General features: G+C 38.5%; 1 protein-coding gene across 1 annotated transcript; it reads left to right on the forward strand.

The window, feature by feature from the left end:
* Positions 1–5,273: 5,273 nt before the first annotated feature.
* dpy19l1l (dpy-19-like 1, like (H. sapiens)) lies at positions 5,274–21,206 on the forward strand. The gene is made up of 22 exons (XM_066690982.1): positions 5,274–5,657; positions 7,199–7,223; positions 7,465–7,552; positions 7,705–7,842; positions 8,889–9,009; positions 9,992–10,085; positions 10,274–10,331; positions 10,832–10,923; positions 11,614–11,713; positions 12,151–12,228; positions 12,894–12,980; positions 13,104–13,163; positions 13,411–13,491; positions 13,782–13,883; positions 14,009–14,080; positions 14,292–14,362; positions 14,590–14,614; positions 15,042–15,161; positions 15,565–15,739; positions 16,128–16,227; positions 16,585–16,710; positions 17,671–21,206. Exons 1-22 carry the CDS (start codon positions 5,381–5,383, stop codon positions 17,837–17,839), a joined length of 2,259 nt encoding a protein of 752 aa, XP_066547079.1. The 5' UTR covers positions 5,274–5,380; the 3' UTR covers positions 17,840–21,206.
* The last annotated feature ends 126 nt before the right edge of the window (positions 21,207–21,332 follow it).

Below are 21,332 nucleotides of genomic sequence, written 5' to 3' on the forward strand. Positions count from 1 at the left end.
GCGTCAGACTAAAATCCAATCACTTTGTGAAGGAAGGAGGTTCGGCAGATGTCAGAAAAAGTAATTATCTGTTGCGAATATAATCCTGTCTAATTATTGTCTGTCCAGTGGTGGGTGAAACTGTCTCTGTAATTGGGATCATATATATGTGGAAAATGCCTCCCTCTGTCTTGTCTGTAGTGCATTGACCCAGACATTATTTGCTGTAAAGAGTTTGATTACTGTTTTTGGTAAATTATACGTATTGCGTGGCCTGCTGAGATCTTCCCCAAGATTTAGGTGGTGCACAAACAAAGGCACCTATGGGCTGAGCCGCCATGTAAGAATAGCATTATGCTTGTGTACGAGAGTTTATTTGACCACAGGATGGCTGGCTTTCAGTTAAACGATTTCTCATCAGCTTTCGCATACTTCAGAAAACATTTGCTTGTGTGCACTTCACAGGCTGTGTATGGACGCACAATCAGTTTTATTCAGTATTTCCTATTGATGCAGGTTGTGCCAGCATAACAAGACATCTCTCTCCTTGAACACAAACAGACCATTCCCCTTCATCTCAGCTGACATGTTGGAGTCCTGAGTGTTTGTTTGTAGAGATGTGAGAAATAGTTGTAATGCCATCACCAGAACGGCGCTCACCCCTTGTCCAACTTAAACAGAAAACAGATGAGATCAGGCCATATTCCTGCTGTTCCAATACCACCACCAGAGCCACAGCGTGACCAAATCTTGGCATATTCATTGTCAGAGATGGCTGGCTGATGTGTTTCTCTGAGAAAGTCCCAACAAGTCATTCCCCACAACCATTGTGTGCCACACAGAAGCAAGGGGAAGTCATTTTATGAGTTTAGTTTCTAATAATGGAGCTTTATTAATTGAGCGCAAATGGTCACCTAATACCTTTTGCCTACAAACATGTTAATTAATAAAACATCCTCAGGGTCACTACATTTACAATCACCATTTTATTACTTTGTACAAGAGTAATCTTCTCCCACTTAATCAAAGCAGTATATAGTGCTGAAAGACTAACTCATGATAAACACAAGATCTGGCTTGCAGAAGAGAAATGTTTCCATTTGAACTTCCAGGATATAAGATAATATTTCTAATTAAAACATAATCTTAGCTGAACAATGACCCTGAGAACCTCCCCTATACTGAACCTCAGTTTAGCATTAACCTTCTCTCTTTGCTGTGGCATTTCTCCAGTAGCGGGACATGGCTCACCACCAATATAAATTAAACTACAAACTGTTGCCAAACAAGATCTTCAGCTACAGATATCACTCTCTCATCCCTGGACTGTGTTAATCTAACAGGAGGCCCTGGGAAATGCTGGGCTCAAGTTTACTATAACTTTTTGGAAAAGTAAAAACATACTCCTTGTGTTACAAAGTAAAAATAAATGTTTAAAACATGTCTAGGCGCTCTTAGATTAAAATGTTGATCGATTTAATCCATTGTGTTTTTCTTTTTTAGAACAAATCGCAAGTGTAAACCCAGGACAGTTCTAATTGCGTTATGAATGCTGCCTACTGTGGGAATGTATAAAAGACATGTGCAGGGAAGGTCAATCTTATAGTAGATTGTAGTTTTGGATTGGGTGTAGCTTCAGATACTAATGCTAGCTAAGTCTGGGTATTTGATTATTGTGCAGGCTACTAATTGGTAATACATTTAATGTATGTAAAATGTCAAGTCATTTTTTTTGGCACTGAAATGCAATATCGCCACCCACAAAAAAAGATTCAGGAAAAGATATCTTAAAAATCATGAATTCATTTTGAAATTAGTCTAATGTATTGTGTGATCCACAGAAATCTACCCCAAACCTAACTAAGTTGATCCACAAACAAAACATTAAAGGTCTATTGTGTAAAGACAACTTTGCTACAATAGAAAATTGATTTGATGGCAAATATGCCTCAAGGACAAAACTGATTACAAAATCTACAATTAAATGTATACCAGGCTTGATATTCCTGTGCTAACCTTCTCACAGTACTGCTACTGCAGCAACCCCTGCTGACCAGATTGGCTGGCCAGAGTAAATGTGGCTAGACATTTATTTGAGCTCAGATTTGTCCTGTTGATTTCAAAACTTTACCAATTCTTTGTCAAGAATCATGATTGTGGCTTAGTTAAGCACTCTACAGTGCATCCAGAAAGTATTCACCGTGCTTCACTTTTTGTTATGTTACATCCTTATTCCAAAATTGATTCAATTCTTTATTTTCCTCAAAATTCTACAAACAATACCCCATAATGACAACATGAAAGAAGTTTGTTTGAAATCTTTGCAAATTTATTAAAATAAATAATAAAAAAAAGCACATGTACATAAGTATTCACAGCCTTTGCTCAATACCTTGTTGAAGCACCTTTGGCACCAATTACAGCCTCGAGTCTTTTTGAGTATGATGCTGCAAGCTTGGCACACCTATTTTTGGGCAGTATCTCCCATTCTTCTTTGCAGGACCTCTCAAGCTCCATCAGGTTTAATGGGGAGCGTCGGTGCACAGCCATTTTCAGATCTCTCCAGAGATGTTCAATCGGATTCAAGTCTGGGCTCTGGCTGGGCCACTCAAGGACATTCACAGAGTTGTCCTGTAGCCACTCCTTTGTGATCTTGGCTGTGTGCTTAGGGTCGTTGTCCTGTTGGAAGATGAACCTTTGCCCCAGTCTGAGGTCCAGAGCGCTCTGGAGCAGGTTTTCATCAAGGATGTCTCTGTACATTGCTGCATTCATCTTTCCCTCGATCCGGACTAGTCTCCCAGTTCCTGCCGCTGAAAAACATCCCCACAGCATGATGCTGCCACCACCATGCTTCACTGTAGGGATGGTATTGGCCAGGTGATGAGCGGTGCCTGGTTTCCTCCAGACATGACGCTTGCCATTCAGGCCAAAGAGTTCAATCTTTGTTTCATCAGACCAGAGAATTTTGATTCTCATGGTCCGAGAGTCCTTCAGGTGCCTTTCGGCAAACTCCAGGCAGGCCGTCATGTGCCTTTTACTGAGGAGTGGCTTCCGTCTGGCCACTCTAGCATGCAGGCCTGATTGGTGGAGGGCTGCAAAGATGGTTGTTCTTCTGGAAGGTTCTCCTCCCTCCAGAGAGACACGCTGGAGCTCTGTCAGAGTGACCATCGGGTTCTTGGTCACCTCCCTGACTAAGGCCCTTCTCCCCCGATCGCTCAGTTTGGCCGGGAGGCCAACTCTAGGAAGAGTCCTGGTGGTTCCAAACTTCTTCCAATTACGGATGATGGAGGCCACTGTGCTCATTGGGACCTTCAATGCTGCAGACATTTTTCTGTACCCTTCCCCAGATCTGTGCCTCGATACAATCCTGTCTCGGAGGTCTACAGACAATTCCTTGGACTTCATGTCTTGGTTTGTGCTCTGACATGCACTGTTAACTGTGGGACGTTATATACACAGGTGTGTGCCTTTCCAAATCATGTCCAATCAACTGAATTTACCACAGGTGGACTCCAATCATCTCAAGGATGATCAGTGGAAACAGGATGTACCTGAGCTCAATTTTGAGTGTCATGGCAAAGGCTGTGAATACTTATGTACATGTGCTTTTTTTGTTTTTTATTTTTAATAAATTTGCAAAGATTTCAAACAAACTTGTTTCAAGTTGTCATTATGGGGTATTGTTTGTAGAATTTTGAGGAAAATAATTAATTTTATCCATTTTGGAATAAGGCTGTAACACAACAAAATGTGGAAAAAGTGAAGCGCTGTGAATACTTTCCGGATGCACTGTATATGGTGGGAAACAACATACATAAATAAATTAAGAGGAAATGTGAAAGTAAGTAGGGTAAAATAAACCTCATCAGTAACCAAGCACTAGAATGAGGCCAATGTTAATTTAAAATTGCATATCTACCACACATAGGGTCTTTCCTGAAAGAGATTACAGGAGCACCAGCTCTCCAGAATATGGTGCTTATTTGTAGGGTCCCTTTGGTATGATTCTCAGAGAAGGGTTGGGCCAGAATAGAGATCAGCAAGAGAGTCACTGATGATTGCAGAAGCATATGACAAAATATAACCGCAATCTACTTTCATTTCCTATGACTGTATGTTTCACAATTAAATTAATAGTAATAATAGGTGAGTTTTTGTTTTCTGCTTTAGACATCCATTAAGTAATTTTAAAGTGACTGAGAACACTTTACACTTGTTTCATTAGTCCACCGGAGCGAAGTGTAGAAATGTTGTCTTGTTTCCCAATGTGCACTGACAAAATAAAATGAGCTCACCTTAGCATGGTTTGCAGGGTTCACAATGGGGAGAGCTTTATGTCAGTGTGGGTTGTGTGTACTGAATCATATAGAATACAACTTAGCATAAGTACTATTCCATGCAACTTTTCAGTCAAAACCCCATATTATACATACATACATATTATTGAATATAACCATAAGCAACACCAGAATTATGTAACCATTTGCAGTTAATTGTGAATGTAAAGAGCCTTGGGAAAATTTGTATTAGTCTTGATCGCCATCTAGTGGATACGTTTTCAATATGCTTTGAAGATATACGCTATACACCGAAATTATAATGAAAAACAGTTACATGTATTGAACGCATACATACATAACTTACTTAATAATTCCTCTAATTCTGTTGTATCTTTATTTGCGCAAACTAGTCTTCTTCAGCACAGAGGGCATCTGACATTACAGACTGAACCATAGGTGAACGCATTTTTTGTATTTAACAAACACATTTTCTTCCGCTTTTTAAAATGTTTATCTTCATCACCAATAAAACATGAAGCCTAACTATACTTCCTACATGAATGCTGCAGATCTGTTTATATATTTTCTATGCTAAATGTCTTATTAGCTTACACAATTACATTACATTTTTGTATGAATTAAATCAGGATTGGGGGGCAACATTTGTATGGAGGGATTTTTTGTTTTTGAACCTGGGGGGATTCAGATTGAAATGAAGAAATTGTATATTCTGTGTAATAAGGTATTATAGACAATCCAGCAGCCCTGGACAAATCATCAGAAATGCATATATTCTGGTAACAATATACAACCAGGTTTCAGTAAAAAAGAATAATAATATTAAAAGGGTGGTTGTGTGATGGGGGTTGATGGACCAGTGTGGAGAGGAGAGGATGATGCTGCTGCTGCTGCACTTTTCAGGGGATGCGTCTGTATCGGGGAGCGGGGGTCCACGGCTGCGCTGCAGTGGCGCCGCTCGGCCGGCGGAGGGCGCATGTGCGGATCCGGCACAAAGGCAGCGGCGGCGCGGTGCTGCACAGGGCACGGCGGGGACTGCGAGCTCTCTGCCCCGTCTCTCTTTTTTTTTTTAACTGCTTCCTGGATTTGGGGGGTATGAAAACATGGCGGTAAAAACAAGAAGGCAGAACTGCAGGGAACAGCATGCCCAGGCGAGCCCAGCCGACAGAGAGAGAAGTTCGCGTGTGTCGCCGGCGCACGGCGGCAGCGGCGGCGGGGGTAAAGCTCCGGGCAGACGGCCGGGGAGGGAAGCCAAGCCCGCCTCCTGCAACAGCGCACAACTACACAAAAACAGACTGCTTTCCGTCCCCGCTAGCATCAGACATCATCTGGGCCTGAGTCTGCCCGCTTGCATAAGGATAGGCATCACCCTGGCTTTGGGTGAGTATCTGTCTTCCTCGTACTGCCTCTCTAACTGGGCGATCAGTCATCCACGTACACCATTCAGTATGTGAAACAACAGTAAGTTGGATGTGTGCACCGTCACACTGTCGGACAGGAGTGCAGGGGGCAGGTTGTCGTGTTATTGAAGCCTATATAGAAGAAACATCAGTGTCCACATCGAGTTTGCCCGATTTCTTTGTCGTTGCAGCAGCATTTTACTAGCGGTGGTGTTGTTTGTTTTGATCTCAGATGCGAGATTTAAACACTCAGAACTGTAATGCATCATCCCTTCAGGTGAAACAAGGGGTTGGGTGAGTGTTAATGGCAGTGTTAGAAGTGCAAGTGGTTTTTAAACGGCTTTAGTCTATGTGCATCAACAACAACAACAACATCACTTTTTCTGTTTCTCTTCCCCTTTTTATACATCCTAAATAAAAGTGCAACGAACTAAAGCAACGTGCGGCATCTGTAACACTCTGCAAAACGTACCGTGCGCAGGGTATGAAAAGTGCCACATCGTCACTATGCTTGTTTGTACTGTAATTATGTTAACTGTCTCTGTAACAATTATGTTTAGACTGTGTAAGAGTAAACGGTTAATTTGCAATATAGCCTATCCCCCTGAATCCTGCAATGCATGCTCTCTCATAATAAGGATGTTCCTCACAGACTCTGACTGCAGCTGTGTTTGCTATGTGGTGCAATTTAGCTCTTGAATGATTCAACTTTTTATAATGAAATGATGATAATGCATTCAAAGCAATTGCAAGCACTTTAAATCACTATAAAACATCTAGCATTTTGGATGTAAATCTATATGGAACCATGACTATTCTACTGATGGGCTCAATGATTCTCATTTGAATACATCTCAAAGGTGTGTTCTTATACCTAGATTTAAGACCTTTATTACAGTGCTACAGATATGCATTTTATGGTTTTAGGTACTGAATGGAGTTCATTCTGTTAATCAGTTTAATATTCATCATTTCACAGCTGAGATTTTTCTGGGCTTAAAAGATTTAGTCCTACAGCTCTAAAAACACAACAATACGCGTCTGAATTCTTTCTATATAAAAACCTCATGTGTAACTTCCAATGTATTATACTGTGCCAAATTACTAATAACCACTTATTTGTACCCTCCTGTTTTAATATCTTAAATTAGGAAACTAGACAAGCGCACAGTGGTATCTGCATCCTACTTTCTTCCCCTAAATCAATTTGATTGAAGCTGCGGTCAGGTGTCTGTGTGTGTTTGTGGACAGAGGGTCTTGCGTTTCTATTGATATTTAAATAACCGAAGGAGGTCTGCTTTCTTGAGATAAGATGCTCATAGGTTTTTGATGGCACTACAATATTGGTTTAGGTTTTAAGGAACAGTTCTCTTCTAAAGATAACAGGTGTATCTGTTGGCTATTACTGCTACAGAAAACAAAATAATTTAATTAACTTTGGAAAAATTATAATCGGAGGAGCTAAAGACTTTTAGAAGGACATTTTATAATGTGTTAAATGTGATTTACTTTCTCTTTCAGCTGCTGTGGCTGGCATTTTACACTGGTAAGTATAACTGGATGTCTTGTGTTGGCATGCCAATAGATGCTAATTGGATATTAGCAGACCAAATGAACTAGCTAACCTTTTGTTACTGTTTAGAAATTACACCAGTCAAATAAATGTGAATACATTTTTAAAACCTTGGCTATGAATATGCTAACAAAAACATATATATATATATATTTTAACAAACGTATTTCTCCTCTCATGAAAGCATTCCAATTGCTGTATTCTCGTTGGGCAGGTACCATGTTTCAAATCTCTTTGAGAATGATCGCCATTTTTCACATCTTTCTACCTTGGAAAAGGAGATGGCTTTCCGTACAGAAATGGTAAGCCTTGAAAACATACGTGTCCTGATGTAGCCTTGTTATTCACACTTACACCTTCTGCCACATCTTTACAGTGTTGGCTTGGGCACTAAATTATATTTTTTCAGTTAAAAAAATGTAAGTATTAAATGCACAATTTGTCTTTTGTTCAGGGTCTTTACTATTCCTACTTCAAGACTATTATTGAAGCGCCTTCCTTCCTAAACGGTCTCTCTTCGATAATGAACGACAGACTCACAGAGTATCCTCTTGTTATAAACACCCTGAAGAGGTTCAATCTATACCCAGAGGTAAGCATTTAGTTTGAGTGTGTGTGTGTGTGTGTGTGTGTGTGTAATCTACCCTCTACAAAACCATTGAATCATACCTTTTTGGTCATTCATAGTTTTAGACTTTAGAAGATTTAACAAAGCAGACCAGATTCTCTAATCAAGAGATGATGTTCTCTTCAGACAGTGTCATTGATAACATGTGGTTTATATTCAAAATAGTATTCTTAATTATATATTCATTACCTACGTTATTGAAATTGTATTTCACAACTTCCAATTATATAGCAGCAGCTTTTTCTGTACAAATAAAGAGACCATTTAACAAATGGCCATTCCTATTAAATCCAGTTTATGGTCTGAGAATCTCCACTCTAAAAGGATCACAAAGTCTCACACATAGAAAGAACAGCAAGGATTAGTTTAATTTTTGAACAGAAAAAAAATCTGCATGCTGTACAATAGAGTATAAAGCCATTTAAATTTAATGTGTTTAGTTCCTTTCCGTGCCAGTCAATCCCAAAGCCCTTTACAAAAATCAATTGTTGTCTAATAACAGTGAGAGCCGCAGAGTTTGTATATGTGGGTGGGGGGCACAAATGCAAGCCCTTTAAGACTTGCTTTCAAAGAGAGTCTTGATATTCCCAATCTCCAGTGGCACACAGTTATAGTAAAGTCCCTTGGAGGAGGGAAATCAGCCCCCAAGAGTAGACTACTTTGTCAGGGGCCGGGCCGGAGTCGCTTCTGATGGTTTTTAAGTGTGGGCTTATACTTTCTTTAATGATAAACGAGAATCATGGGGCTTTGTTAGTATTATAGTCCTGCATGTTGCTGACCCATTTGGTTTTATTAGCAGTTGAATTTACCTTCTCTGCACAATGTGTCTTTGTGTGCATTTGTGTAGGCTACTTGATTAATACCCTGAATGGCACTTTGGTTTTATTCTATACTTTTGCCCCCAACAAGCAGTGAAAGTTGCGTACAAGATCTGAATCTCCCCTCCCCCACACTAAAAACGAAAATGGGTCTTGGCTGATCTTTTGTATGCCTCTTTCTTTTTCCTGCAGGTGGTCCTGGCCAGCTGGTACAGGGTTTACACCAGTACAATGGATTTCTTTGGCATTGCGACTAAGATGTGCTGGTCTGTCAACAGGGGAGAAGGACTGAATCCTGTTGAAAGTTGTGAAGGTAAGTGTACCCATCTGTGTCTTGTGTACCGAGACACCAGTTTAAATGCATTCCTCAACAAGAAGAGTTCTTTGTAACTGGTTGCCCTGCCCTGCTTCAGTTTCAGGATGAGGTTTGTGGCCAATGTGTTTAAAAAGATTGAGCACATGTTGTCTTAATGCTTAGAACTTAATTACAAAGGAATACAGAATGTACATTTTCAATATAGGTTTCCTTTTTTCTTCATTTGTGCTTCCCTAAGGAACATATTCAGTTTGATCCTGAAGAAGAAACATCACCTTTTCCCTGACACCATTTCAAGAAATCATAGATGATTATAACAATTAGGGCCTTTATTGTTTAGTACCACTTTCTTTACAAAAAAGTTCAATGCTCTGTGATGACTCAACATGTTTGGTAAATCATCGAACCTAAAGGGTATATTTTTCTGCTAAAGCACATTTTGAGTAGTCTGTATTTGAAGATCAAAAACAATTATTCCCTTCATAAAACCTGAAGTAAATGCTATTTTTTCTTTGCAAGACTGATCTTTTTAATTTTTTGTAAAAGCACATCTCGTGTTCTGTTTAACACACTAGCCAACACACACTTGATTATGGCATATGTTCTCGCATGTGCTTGCACTCCTACCGCCGTGCCATATTAAAGCTTCTCTGTTGAACAAATTGCATGGTTGTCTGAAGATGTTAAGACGACGACGAAATGAAATTCAAAATGCAGACCCTTAGTCCAGTTCATGTCACTTACGCTTGCCTCTAAAAGTTCCTGTGACTTGATTAAGTCTGTGATGACCATTGACTGTAAAAAAGGATTATTTCTGCCATGCGTAAAACTGAAGAAGGCATAGAAACCATGTCGGAGTACCTCAAGTGTAAGGCATTGTGTGCAGTGTTATTCCTCGCAGGAAAGCTACTGATCTTTTAAACCTCCAGCTCGATGTGAACATCCTAACTTGTCTGTCTGTTTTCCTCTTGTTTCTTAGGCCTTGGAGATCCTGCTTACTTTTATGTTACATTTGTTTTTATACTGAATGGGATAATGCTCAGCTTGTTTTTCCTTTATGGGACCTATTTAAGGTAAATTGAATGACCAGTTTAATAATTTTTTTGTTGAACGTTGTGTTGAGGATGATGGACATGTTTAGTGGCAAAAGCCCTGAGCCTGTAAAGTGCTCTCACTCCAGCTCAATTAATAAACATGTTATTTAACTGAGAGAAAATTACAGCTGTTATTAATACTATTTTGTTTGTATCTTTACCTCTAGTGGAAGTAGACTTGGTGGTATTGTCACAGTCCTGTGTTTCTTTTTTAATCATGGAGAGGTAAGTCTTTACACACAGACTTTTTAGTTTAAATACTGCATAGTTTGACTTTATCTGCATTAAGGGGATTAGTCACTGTTGTCTTTCATATCTCTTACAATAAACCTAGCTTTACATGTGCTACTTTCACAGGGTCCTATGATTACGCTGCAAAGACTGAACACTGCTTTTATTTGAACAAAAATGTTCTTTGACTGGTAAAAGAGAAGGAATGTATTGGGATATATAAACACAAAACAAATGCATGTATTTCCAGAGAGTGACTCAACTAAAAAACAAACCAAAAACCACCAATGGCTTTTTCAGGCTTTCATATAGAACATGTTCATGTTTCTGAATTGAGACTTGCTTGATATGCATGAGATGTGAGAGGGTCATTGCCAATGAAACCGTAATCGGTCACTGTGGAATTGTTTGAGCTCCGTCCTCCTCTGTACGCGGCGCTGCTGTCCCACACGCGAGCCACGGTGTCAGTGCGTTGTCTTGTGTCTCCTGCTCAGAGTACGCGGGTCATGTGGACGCCTCCTCTGCGCGAGAGCTTCTCCTACCCATTCCTGGTCCTGCAGCTGCTGCTTCTTACTCACATCCTCAGGTGTGCGACCCACTTATCTTTAGATACTCACTTGCTTAAGAATTTGATATTGAAGCCTGGTTGTTTTGTTTAAATTTTCTTTTATCATTTTGAAGATCTTGTTGTGTATTTTCTTTCTCAGATGAGCCCCATAGGAAATGCTCTGAACATCCCTTTTAGATGTGTATTTAATGGTGCTAAAAGTTTTTTTTCATTATTTAAATAAACAAAAATGAAACAGTCCCCTTTTAATTATTTTCAAATATGTTCTCCCTGATTCCAGCCCCCTTGTGAATATGGTTCATGTGCATCTCTGGGAGAATTGGCTTGTCTGAGTATGTTTACTCAGTCTGTTCCTATAATGGAAAACTATCCAGAGATGCAGCCTTCCCCCCACTTGTTGCCTTAGAAACGGGCCCATTTGTGTTTGCCGACAGTGTATACACACAAAGTTGGTGAAAAGTCAAGTGATTGCACCACAGAAAGGATGTTCCAGTTGTCCTCCTATCAACTTAAGGGCTGTGATTGCTTTTTTTTTTTTTTTTAATCCGGTAGTGCATGTTAATAAATAATCGGTACACACATTAGATGTAATACAATGAAAGTAAAACTGTTTTTAAAATCATGTACACGACTCGTACAAATTGGATACAGTAAGATTGTCAGTCTGAATACTGATGTTTTTGTTCTTTTTCCCATGTTCTCTTTAAGGAGTCCAAACCCTGGGAAAGGAGCCTTCGTAGCACTTGGTGTTTCTAATGTCTTTTTCATGCTGCCTTGGCAGTTTGCCCAGTTCGTGTTACTCACTCAGGTACAGAGAAGAGACGCACATTGATACGTATTGATTGAGAACTACGGGCACAGCTCTCCTGTCGATGCACCGAATTTTGGCAAAAATAATGGTGTTACTCAACAGAGAGGAAATGGACACACAGATGGTGTCAATCAGGTTTCCTGTGTGCCAAGATGACAAGAATAGTCTTCAGGGATGTTCACATCTCCCTTTTGTTGATGATATTTCATTCATTAAACTGTTAATACAACACCTACAATGAAGAGCTTTAGGTCTGAAAACGATGCAATTTAAAGAACCTTATAAGGATGTTGAATATTAAAGTTTTAGATTCACTTCCCTATTTATGTATTTAATCATCAATCTGTGCTGAGAATTGTATTTCAATTTTGTTTTGTTTCAAAGGCTCTGATTTATTTGAGTTTGTAAATGTTCTTTGTGCTTTATTATTTTAGATTGCATCCTTATTTGCATCTTACATCATGGGGTATCTGGCTGCTGCCAAGCTGCAGACACTCTTACTTACCCACATGGTATGTATGTATGTTTGTGTTATTATTATTATGGTCATCAGGATATATCTTCTTATCTTTATGATGGCAAAGTTGAACCTTAGACTAAATTAATTCAGGGTTATCTATTCTGCACAGGGAAACATATATGAATGAAAGTTATTTTTAATTAGTAAACCACAATGCATAATAATCATTTAATTATTCTTGAATCCCAGTATTTACATTTTTGTAAAGAAAACAAACGGTAATGTTGGCCAAAGTCAAGGTTGAACACTTTGCCATTGTGTTGGTTTCTGTTTGGATGAAAAGATGTGTGTGGTGCATAAAATCAAATGTCTCTGTAATTTAAGTAGTTTAGTATGAGTTTTAATTTATTTGAATAACTGACAGGAGAGCTCATTTTAAAAACCGGATCGTACGGTTTCTCAGATGGCAAAAATGACAAGACGCTGTGATCTTTTCAGTTTTCCAGTGTAATATATTAGCATTTCAAACACTCATCAATTTACCCAAAAGACAGTGATGCCGATATCGGCTATGTAATTAAATGCATTAATGTGTCAAAATTAGAAGTTCAGTCTTGTTTCGGCTCTGTTACACACAGTCTATTTCTTATAGACAAAAGTAATTTTAAACATGTATCTTAAATTCTTTTTTTTTTTATTCTTTTTTTTTCAATCCAGATTTCACTTTTGGCTTGTTTCGTTTTAATGTTCGGAAATGCCATGCTTTTGACGTCTTTCTATGCCTCTTCGCTGGTATCAATTTGGGTAAGTTGAAGGATTAAATTGCATTATACAAGATTTATTTGTGAAGACAAGATGGCATTCTTGTGTTGCAAACAAAAACCTGACATTTATTTTTTAAAACCTGTTGCTTGTTTTATCTTCCAGGGCATAATTGCACTTAGGCATGACATTGCTAAATACTGCAAACCAGGAATTGTCACTTGGGTAAGTTAAGGCTCATTAATCTGTACTTCTCCAAAAGTATTATGATTACAAAATCATTACTGTTATTGCTTTGTTTATCATTAGCAGAGTTATGCATAGCACTGAAGCCAAAACGTTTTGGCTGAAAAGCAAAGATTTCACCGTAATATTGCCATTGCAGATTACCAAGGTTTGATTTACTTTATATCTGGTGTTAATTTCACTCTAAGCCTGTGTTTTTTAACCCTCTCTCTCTCTCCCTCTGCAGGTTACAGAAGGCCTTGGCTGGTTAATATCCACAGTCATTTTGAAGGGATTGACTTCTGTTGTTCTTGGAGCCACAGATGATGTAAGGAAAAAAACAAAAATGTTCATGTTTTCTACACACCTACATGAATGTATTAAACTTAACATCTTGTGCAGCATTTCTGGGAGAACTATGACACTAGTATTATCAGAATATTTCTCCGATATCAATCCATTTTAGCTCACACTGCTTCTGAACAGTCTTAATTGTGAACAAATTGTGAACCGGTTGTGTTGGGGATGTACTGGTGAGCTGAGTGGAGTAATAACTGACTGTAATATCTTTTCAATTGGAAAAGGTATTTATTTATCTTCCCCTCCTTTCTTTCCAAGGCCCACATAAGCAGTTTGATCAAATCCAAGTTTACCAGCTACAAGGATTTTGATACCATGATGTACACCTGTGCAGCGGAGTTTGACTTCATTGAGAAGGAGGTATGTTGGGATACTGAAGTAATCACTAGTAACTTGTGTCCAAGTCTACGTTCCGGTTGTTTTTACAGGTATTTTGATCACCTAAGTATCTTTTCAGCTTCCTAAATACATTCTTCTGTTTCTAGACTCCTCTGCGTTACATGAAAACACTGCTGCTCCCAGTAAATCTTCTCATCTTTGCTGCGATTGCTTCAAGTGTGAGTTTGTCCTCATTATTACAATCCACCCATCTTAAAGTTGTGATTTTGTAACGTATAGTGATTTCTCTATATTGCCACCTTAAATTGAGAAGCATGATATAACTGCTCCTGAAAAACGTGTTGCCTAGCAGTGTGTGGGTTTACTCTAGTGAACCAAACTGTGCATATGCTTTAAAATATTTAGCTTTTATTATTATTATTTTTACAGACTATAAAAGACGTTTGGACATATTTAAGATGGACAAAGACTGAACCACCCAAAGCCAATCAACAGGATCGGTAAGGAACGTTTTTGTTGTAGATTACCTGCGATAGGAAATCACTTTTAATCAAGCATAATGAAACGCATCCACATGTATCAATTTTATCTGATTGGATTATATAATCATTTTCTAAAGTAGTGTGCACCACGTATTAGCCCAATGCTGTTTATTAGCACAAAGGGAATGCCTTACTACCAATATATCACTTTGGGACCTAATTGTAAGCTTTGCTTCTTATTTCAGGCCAGCACAGTTTGCAAACGGAGAGGTGAGACTCTTATCTATGACTAAAATTAGTTACATGATTTCTAGGATGGTTTGCCCATCTTCCACTGCATTGGACTCAGTTCCCACTGGCTCACAGCCTTATCGTCTCCGAGGGATGCCTCTAAATATCAGTTATGTTAATGTATAATGCAGTAAAATTAATTTCAGCGATAACTGCCATTCAGGAACATTTAAAAGGTTACAAATGAAAAAGGCTATCGGACGCAGGTGATAGCACTGAATTAACCGCATAAAGCCATTTCTTCAGTGATAATCACCTCCATTAAATAGTTTTCATCACATGCATTATTTGCTCATCATAAGGAGTGATATTATCTTGGCAGTAAACCTCTCACAGAAACGTTTACACTGTGCTATGTTGTGTTTATTGCCTACTAATGAATTTTTGTCCCTCCCCCCTCTTTCAGCTGGTTTACCACATTTTGCAGCTAATTGCATTCACGGTACTAGCGGTCCTAATTATGAGATTAAAGCTTTTCCTCACGCCTCACATGTGCATAATGGCCTCGTTAATCTGCTCGAGACAGGTAGGTAATCACAAGATAAAATTAAAATGTTCACATTTAATGACAGGCATTCAAGTCATCAACTGTACATTGTTCAAGATCAGCTAAATAAGAGACTGCGTTTCCTGCTGTCATTGACATGAATACAAAACATGGGGTTGTTTTATATCAAGGCTTCAAATCAGAAATGACAAACTTATACCCAGTAACTTATACAAATAAAAACATGATATTGTACAGTGCGGTCAGAGTTTACAGTTGATCAAGACATCATCGCTCCCATCTTCCAACTTATTCAGAGCAAGACATCTCATAAGATTAACTGTACTGCAGCTAAAATGTATATTTGTTTTTGTGAAGAGTGCAGCATAATATTGTTATTTATTATGATCAATACTTTGCTCATTAACTTTGGCTTTTTCAGCTCTTTGGCTGGATAAAGCAGAAATACAAGCAGCAGCTTCTGGTCTTTGGGATCCTCTCCCTCATGGCCATTCAAGGGTTGGCCAATGTGCAAAACCAGTGGAGCATCATGGGAGAGTTCAGTAACCTGCCGCAGGAGGAGGTGATCGAGTGGATCAAGGAGAACACCAGGCCTGGTGAGTGTGGACTGGCTCTCCACCCTTAAATTGATGGCATATGATTAAAATGCTCTGTAATTCATACATTTTAAGTGCTTTGTATAGAGATTAGTATGGAGAATGTATTTATGAATTTGAATGTGTATTCAGATGTTTAATTCTGGAAGTGTTCAATAACAAAATGCTTTACTTGAGGAGAAAATACAGAACATGTCTTCATCACAAAATGGTTAGATCTGCAGTGGCTAATACTAGACCTCTTCCCAGAGCTTGAACTGGCTTCACAAAAACGGCCTCCATCAAATACATTGTCCACCTACAAAAGGACAGACCTCTTTCTATTGAGGCAGGCGTCATGGCTGTAGAGTATTGTTGTGCTTTGAGTGATGGGGAAAATATCTTCCAGATGCTGTATTTGCTGGAGCCATGCCCACAATGGCCAGTGTCAAGTTATCCGCCAACAGGCCTATTGTAAACCATCCGCATTATGAAGACGCCGGGCTCAGGTAAGCTGCTGCTGAGATGCAAATTGAATTCCTGTCTAAGCACACAGTGGAGCAGAAAATTCAGTTAGAAGAATTGACGCAGAGGATATTCTCACAGCATAGAGCTCTGCAGCGGGATGGCTTTTATCTTTCACTCTTCTGCTTGTAGTTTTTTTATTTATTTTTCTCTTCCCTCTATAAAGTGATGTTATGATGACTGATATTCAAAAGCTGGTACTGAAATAAAACTATGAGCAGTAAATATATAACAAAGGACTTTCGTTACTAAAAGTTACTTGGTAAAATTTATCATTTAGAGCTTAAAAACTAAATTCAACATCTTGCATTCAGTGACGTTTTGAATGTTTATTCCTTCAGGGAAAGGACAAAACTGGTGTATGCCATGTACAGCCGCAAACCAGCAGAACAGGTGAAGTCTAATTTAGTCCGGCTCGGAGTGGACTACTTTATACTGGAAGACTCGTGGTGCACAAGGCGGTCCAGGTAACTCGTCTCTTACCATACAGTGTAGTTTTATGTAGTAGTAGTAGATTTGATTTCATGAATTTAACTTGATTTCCTCGTATTTGTGTGGCATCAAAGCGATTACGCTAATGGTTTAAACAAACTGTTTGGTAGCAGCTACTTGAAACGTATAATTTTCTGTAATTGCACCACTGTTTATACGTGTACAAAATCTCAAATACACACTTTTGAGCATTTGAGCAGTTTTTGAGAGCTTCAAGGGCTGAATTGTTCAATGAGATGCGTGGGTACCAACTCTTGGAAAGCTGAAATTTAACCTGTGTGATTTAATGTTAGTTATCCTCTTCATGAATCACTGGTCATTGTGAGTCCTACTGTGTGTTTATTTAACCTTTACTGTGAGTAATCGCAGCTCTCCCATCCATACAAAATGCTTTCATTCATATTCGTATCCCCAATCAGGAGATGTTTTGTCATGTAGTCAGTCGGTTGTCTGCTTTCAAGTGTTTGTGGTGGGCTTTTATGCTGGTGCTTAATGCAGGACAGGTGTGCGCACCTCTCAGCCTGACAGGTGTGTGACGAGGGGTTTTCACCGTCATGCAGCGTGTGAAAGGGGAGATGGGGAGACTGCGTGGTCTTAAAGCAACTCACTTCATGCACCACTCTCCGCATGCTGTCACACTATATGAAAACTCTTTTTAGTAAAAACAAACCAAAAAAAAGACTGATACCACACCATGTTTTATACGACTGCTTGTGTGTGTAGACAATTTCTGATAAACCTTTAATTCACTAATTTAGTTTTACTCATACCTTAAGTGTACCTCATTAGTATTAATTAAAACTTGTATTAACAGAAGTTATGCATTTTTATTTGTAGCATGTATGTATTTTAGTCAATTGCACCTTTAGTATTGCAAGCTCCAGTTATGTTTTATTTTGTACTAAAACAAGGTTCTACAATGTGTGTGTTTGCAGGCCTGGCTGTAGCATGCCTGAGATCTGGGATGTTGAGGACCCCGAGCATGCTGGGAAAATTCCTCTCTGCACCATACTGGGCAGGGATTCCAGGCCTCACTTTACCACCCTGTTCCAAAATAACATTTATAAAGTCCTCAAGGTTTCCAAAACTGCCAAAGATAGGTAACCAACTCCAGAGAGGTAATGATATCGTCAGTGCATTATCCCATTCACTTTGAACCTGTTTTTATTTTTTATTGCTCCACAACTCAGTCTAAGCAGATTAAGGCTTGTCCCAACACATTGTTGAAAGCATTTGATGAGCTCGTATTATCTGATCACAAGGGCAGGTGTGCTTGGCAGTGAGTGAGCGTTGTGGTGAATGTTTGCTTAATGGGTTTCCCACAGTCATTTACAAAAATGTGAGTATTTAATTTTAATGTATATTTCTTAACTTGCCGCCTCAAGCGGTTCTTTCTTAATTCCATGTTGCTGCTGTGTTTACTCGTTGTGGGAACTATTATTGTTCCTGTTTGTTTTTAAAACTGCCCATAAGCAAATTACACCCTTTTATTTACCTTCGTTTAACTGTACAATCTGAGAGAGGGTTCCTTTAGGTATAGCTAAAGCTATGCAAGAACAATAAATCAATTGTCTGGTATGAAAGCAATGTGCTCAGGCTTTGAGAATTGGGAATGTTTAATATAATGACACTCATACCAGTGTTACACAGCATAGTTTTGAGAGAAAGTATGAACTGAGTACAGAACAAGAGAGAGATCCATTCAACATTCAAACAAATTGTATTGCTATTATTGTTTGTTCTTTTGTTTAGAAAACGAATGTAATTTGAAAACCAGTTAAACTTCTACAGTGCAAACATTAAAGGCCATTGCACACTGGATCCCATCCGTCATTTGTAGTCTGCCATCTGAAAAGTTGTCCGCACATTGGATCTGTTGAAACCACACCAGACACATAGCCGTTCACGATTCCTGAGCTGGCTTCTGTCTCAAAGCTACGCCACGGTTCACGCCTCAACTATAATGAGATGTGAAAACAAAACAAATAACAGGACACAAAAGCAGAGTGCATGGTTCAGCTTTCAACTTTTTATTTGAAATTGCAAATCTTTGTAAATAACAACGGTCACTCTTGTTATGTGCTTAAGCAGACTCGTCTAGGAGAACTCTAGCTCCATCAATAGGTACCATCCTCTGCAATAGCTTGCCATATTTTGCATTTCTTCTCTGTGTCTTTGTACTCTTCATATGCTTTCTGTATAGTTCTTGATGGTTAGACACACAGATATGCTTTTCCATCAATCCACGTCTTTGTCATTTTTCATTGGTCAATGTCATTTTGAATGCACGTAAAATCGGATCGAATCGAACTAGTTTCAATTCCAAAATTGACGCATCACCACCGTACAACAATGATTGACTCCTGTGTGAGCGGAGATAGGGAGTGTGCACTCGTTTATTACTCTTTTCAGACACGTAATGATCGAATGCATCATCGGATTCAGTGAGCACAGGCCTTCATGTTTTAGATGAGTAATGAGCAGTGAAAGACATTCAAGGACATTTTCTGCGATTTCCATTTTTCTCCTTTTCATGAATAACCTTTACCTCAGGGTGCATTATACAGGGAATTACAGTGTGAAGCGTGCAGGAAGTTTAAATCAAATGGAAAAGCCTCAGTATGAGACGGAATTGTTGTGAATATGTCCTAATTGGACATTTCTATTTCAAACGAACCCCTGGATCAGACTAGAATATAATGTACTGGATTGATCACTGGATAACGGTTTGGCATTGCCTGCAGTATTTTCCTTTAGAGCACAGAGCAATAAATTAATATTCTTACCTTTGCCAATTCTGCAGTCCCATCCATCATGAGTACAAACTACACACTTTGATTATTCTTACATGTTTGATCTTCTTCTTTGTTTTAATTCCATTTGGCTAGAACAAATTATGAATACTTGAATATTGTTACACACCAATTTTAAGGCATAAAAAAAAAATATGTATAGGCTATGAATAAAAATGTGATTTTTATGAAATCGATTTTCATATTATAGCAATAACTTTGCAGTAGTTCAATTAAACATTGAAAATAATGTGCCCTAGGTTGGATGAGTATTGATATTTCTTCCTCTGTGTTTATAGGCTTTAGATACATTTATTATGTGTATTTTGAATGGATTATCTCATTTGCTAAATGCTTTTCTATGTATAAAAAAATACTGAGGTCCTCTTTTGCTTTTATTTTATCTTTGTTTTGTGTAGTTTTGTATGGTGAAGGGCATATGTTTTCACTCTTGCCAAAGGAATAGAAACAAATTAGTGGTTTGTATTCAGGAGACTTCAATAATAGGGCAGGATAACTTTTTTTTTTTTTTACCCTGGTAAGAACTTGAACTTGTAGTTATCGCTAAATCCTTCAAGCACTCATTAGAAAATGACAAATCTGTACCTCAAGTGAGCTGTGTGGGAGAGACCAGTATCTGGTAACTATGAGAACAGGTATTTGCAGCTTTTAAAGATTGTGTAATCCGTCGGAGCAGGAGCTGAGGTGGCTCACGAATAAAGCTGTTGCCTTGTACGTCTCTAAATATCAGGCAGGAACTAAACATTATTAGGCTCATGAATATATATTCGTAGTGTCTTACTAAACCTCTTTCTACGTGTCCTTTTTGGTTTAGATCCAGTTATAGCCTTAACTTGACATTATTTTGAAACTGTCCTGTTTGGATTAAAATGCTGTTTAGCTTTGACTGAGTTTTTCTGTATGCTGTGTAGCTTCACATATTGTAATACAGTTCTTAGACATGTGGTACAGTACCAGTATCTTCTCTACCCAGCAGTATTATTGTCAGGTTACACGTGTTGTCCCTGGTCTTGAGGTCATGAGCAGCAGTGCTACAACACAGTGGTAACACTGTTACCACTGGCACTGAAGATGCTTCCTTCTGTAGTTTGAACCTTTGGGCACCACTGGGTTCCCTCTAATTGCGTTGCTTCACTGTGACCCAGTGACACTGCTTGTGCTCTTCTGACCTGCAGTTAAACTGAACAATACAGGTAACTATATTGTATTGGTTTAAAAAAAGAAAAAAATCAAATTTTATGTTATGTTTTTTTTTTTTTTAAATGGTCATGTTTGTTTGTTTATGAGCAAATAATATACAATACATACAGAACCACACAATTGTTTCTCATTTAAGGGGGTTACTTTGCAATTAGGTAGTTTTGTTGCATTTGTCATTTTACTCACGTAAGCATGCAAGGGTATCTGTAAAATGCCTTTTTGGTTGTTTTGATTCAGTACAGTCATATCAGTGCTGTTAAGGATTCCCACACAACCCTGTTACAAGCTGGCGACACTACCCAGTACCCAGGACCCCTCACACTGACAACACCTAGGTCAACTTCATTTTAGAGTTGCAATTTAGTATTATATGCTCAGCTTTGTTAAAGAAAATAGTTTTATATGCTCTTGATGCTTATTTTGTCTGTATTTTAAATAAAATGTTCTTTATTACAAAATTATATAAGTTTCTTCTTGGGTAACTTAGTGAGTTTGCTTCTTGTGCGTGCACATGTCTATTTATTTATTCAAGCCCCATGCTGAATATTGGGTATTGTCATTTTGTTTTGTTTTAAGCAGGCACT

The sequence above is a fragment of the Amia ocellicauda genome, chromosome 18 (genome assembly GCF_036373705.1).
Source record: "Amia ocellicauda isolate fAmiCal2 chromosome 18, fAmiCal2.hap1, whole genome shotgun sequence".
NCBI classification, from domain to species: Eukaryota; Metazoa; Chordata; class Actinopteri; order Amiiformes; family Amiidae; genus Amia; species Amia ocellicauda.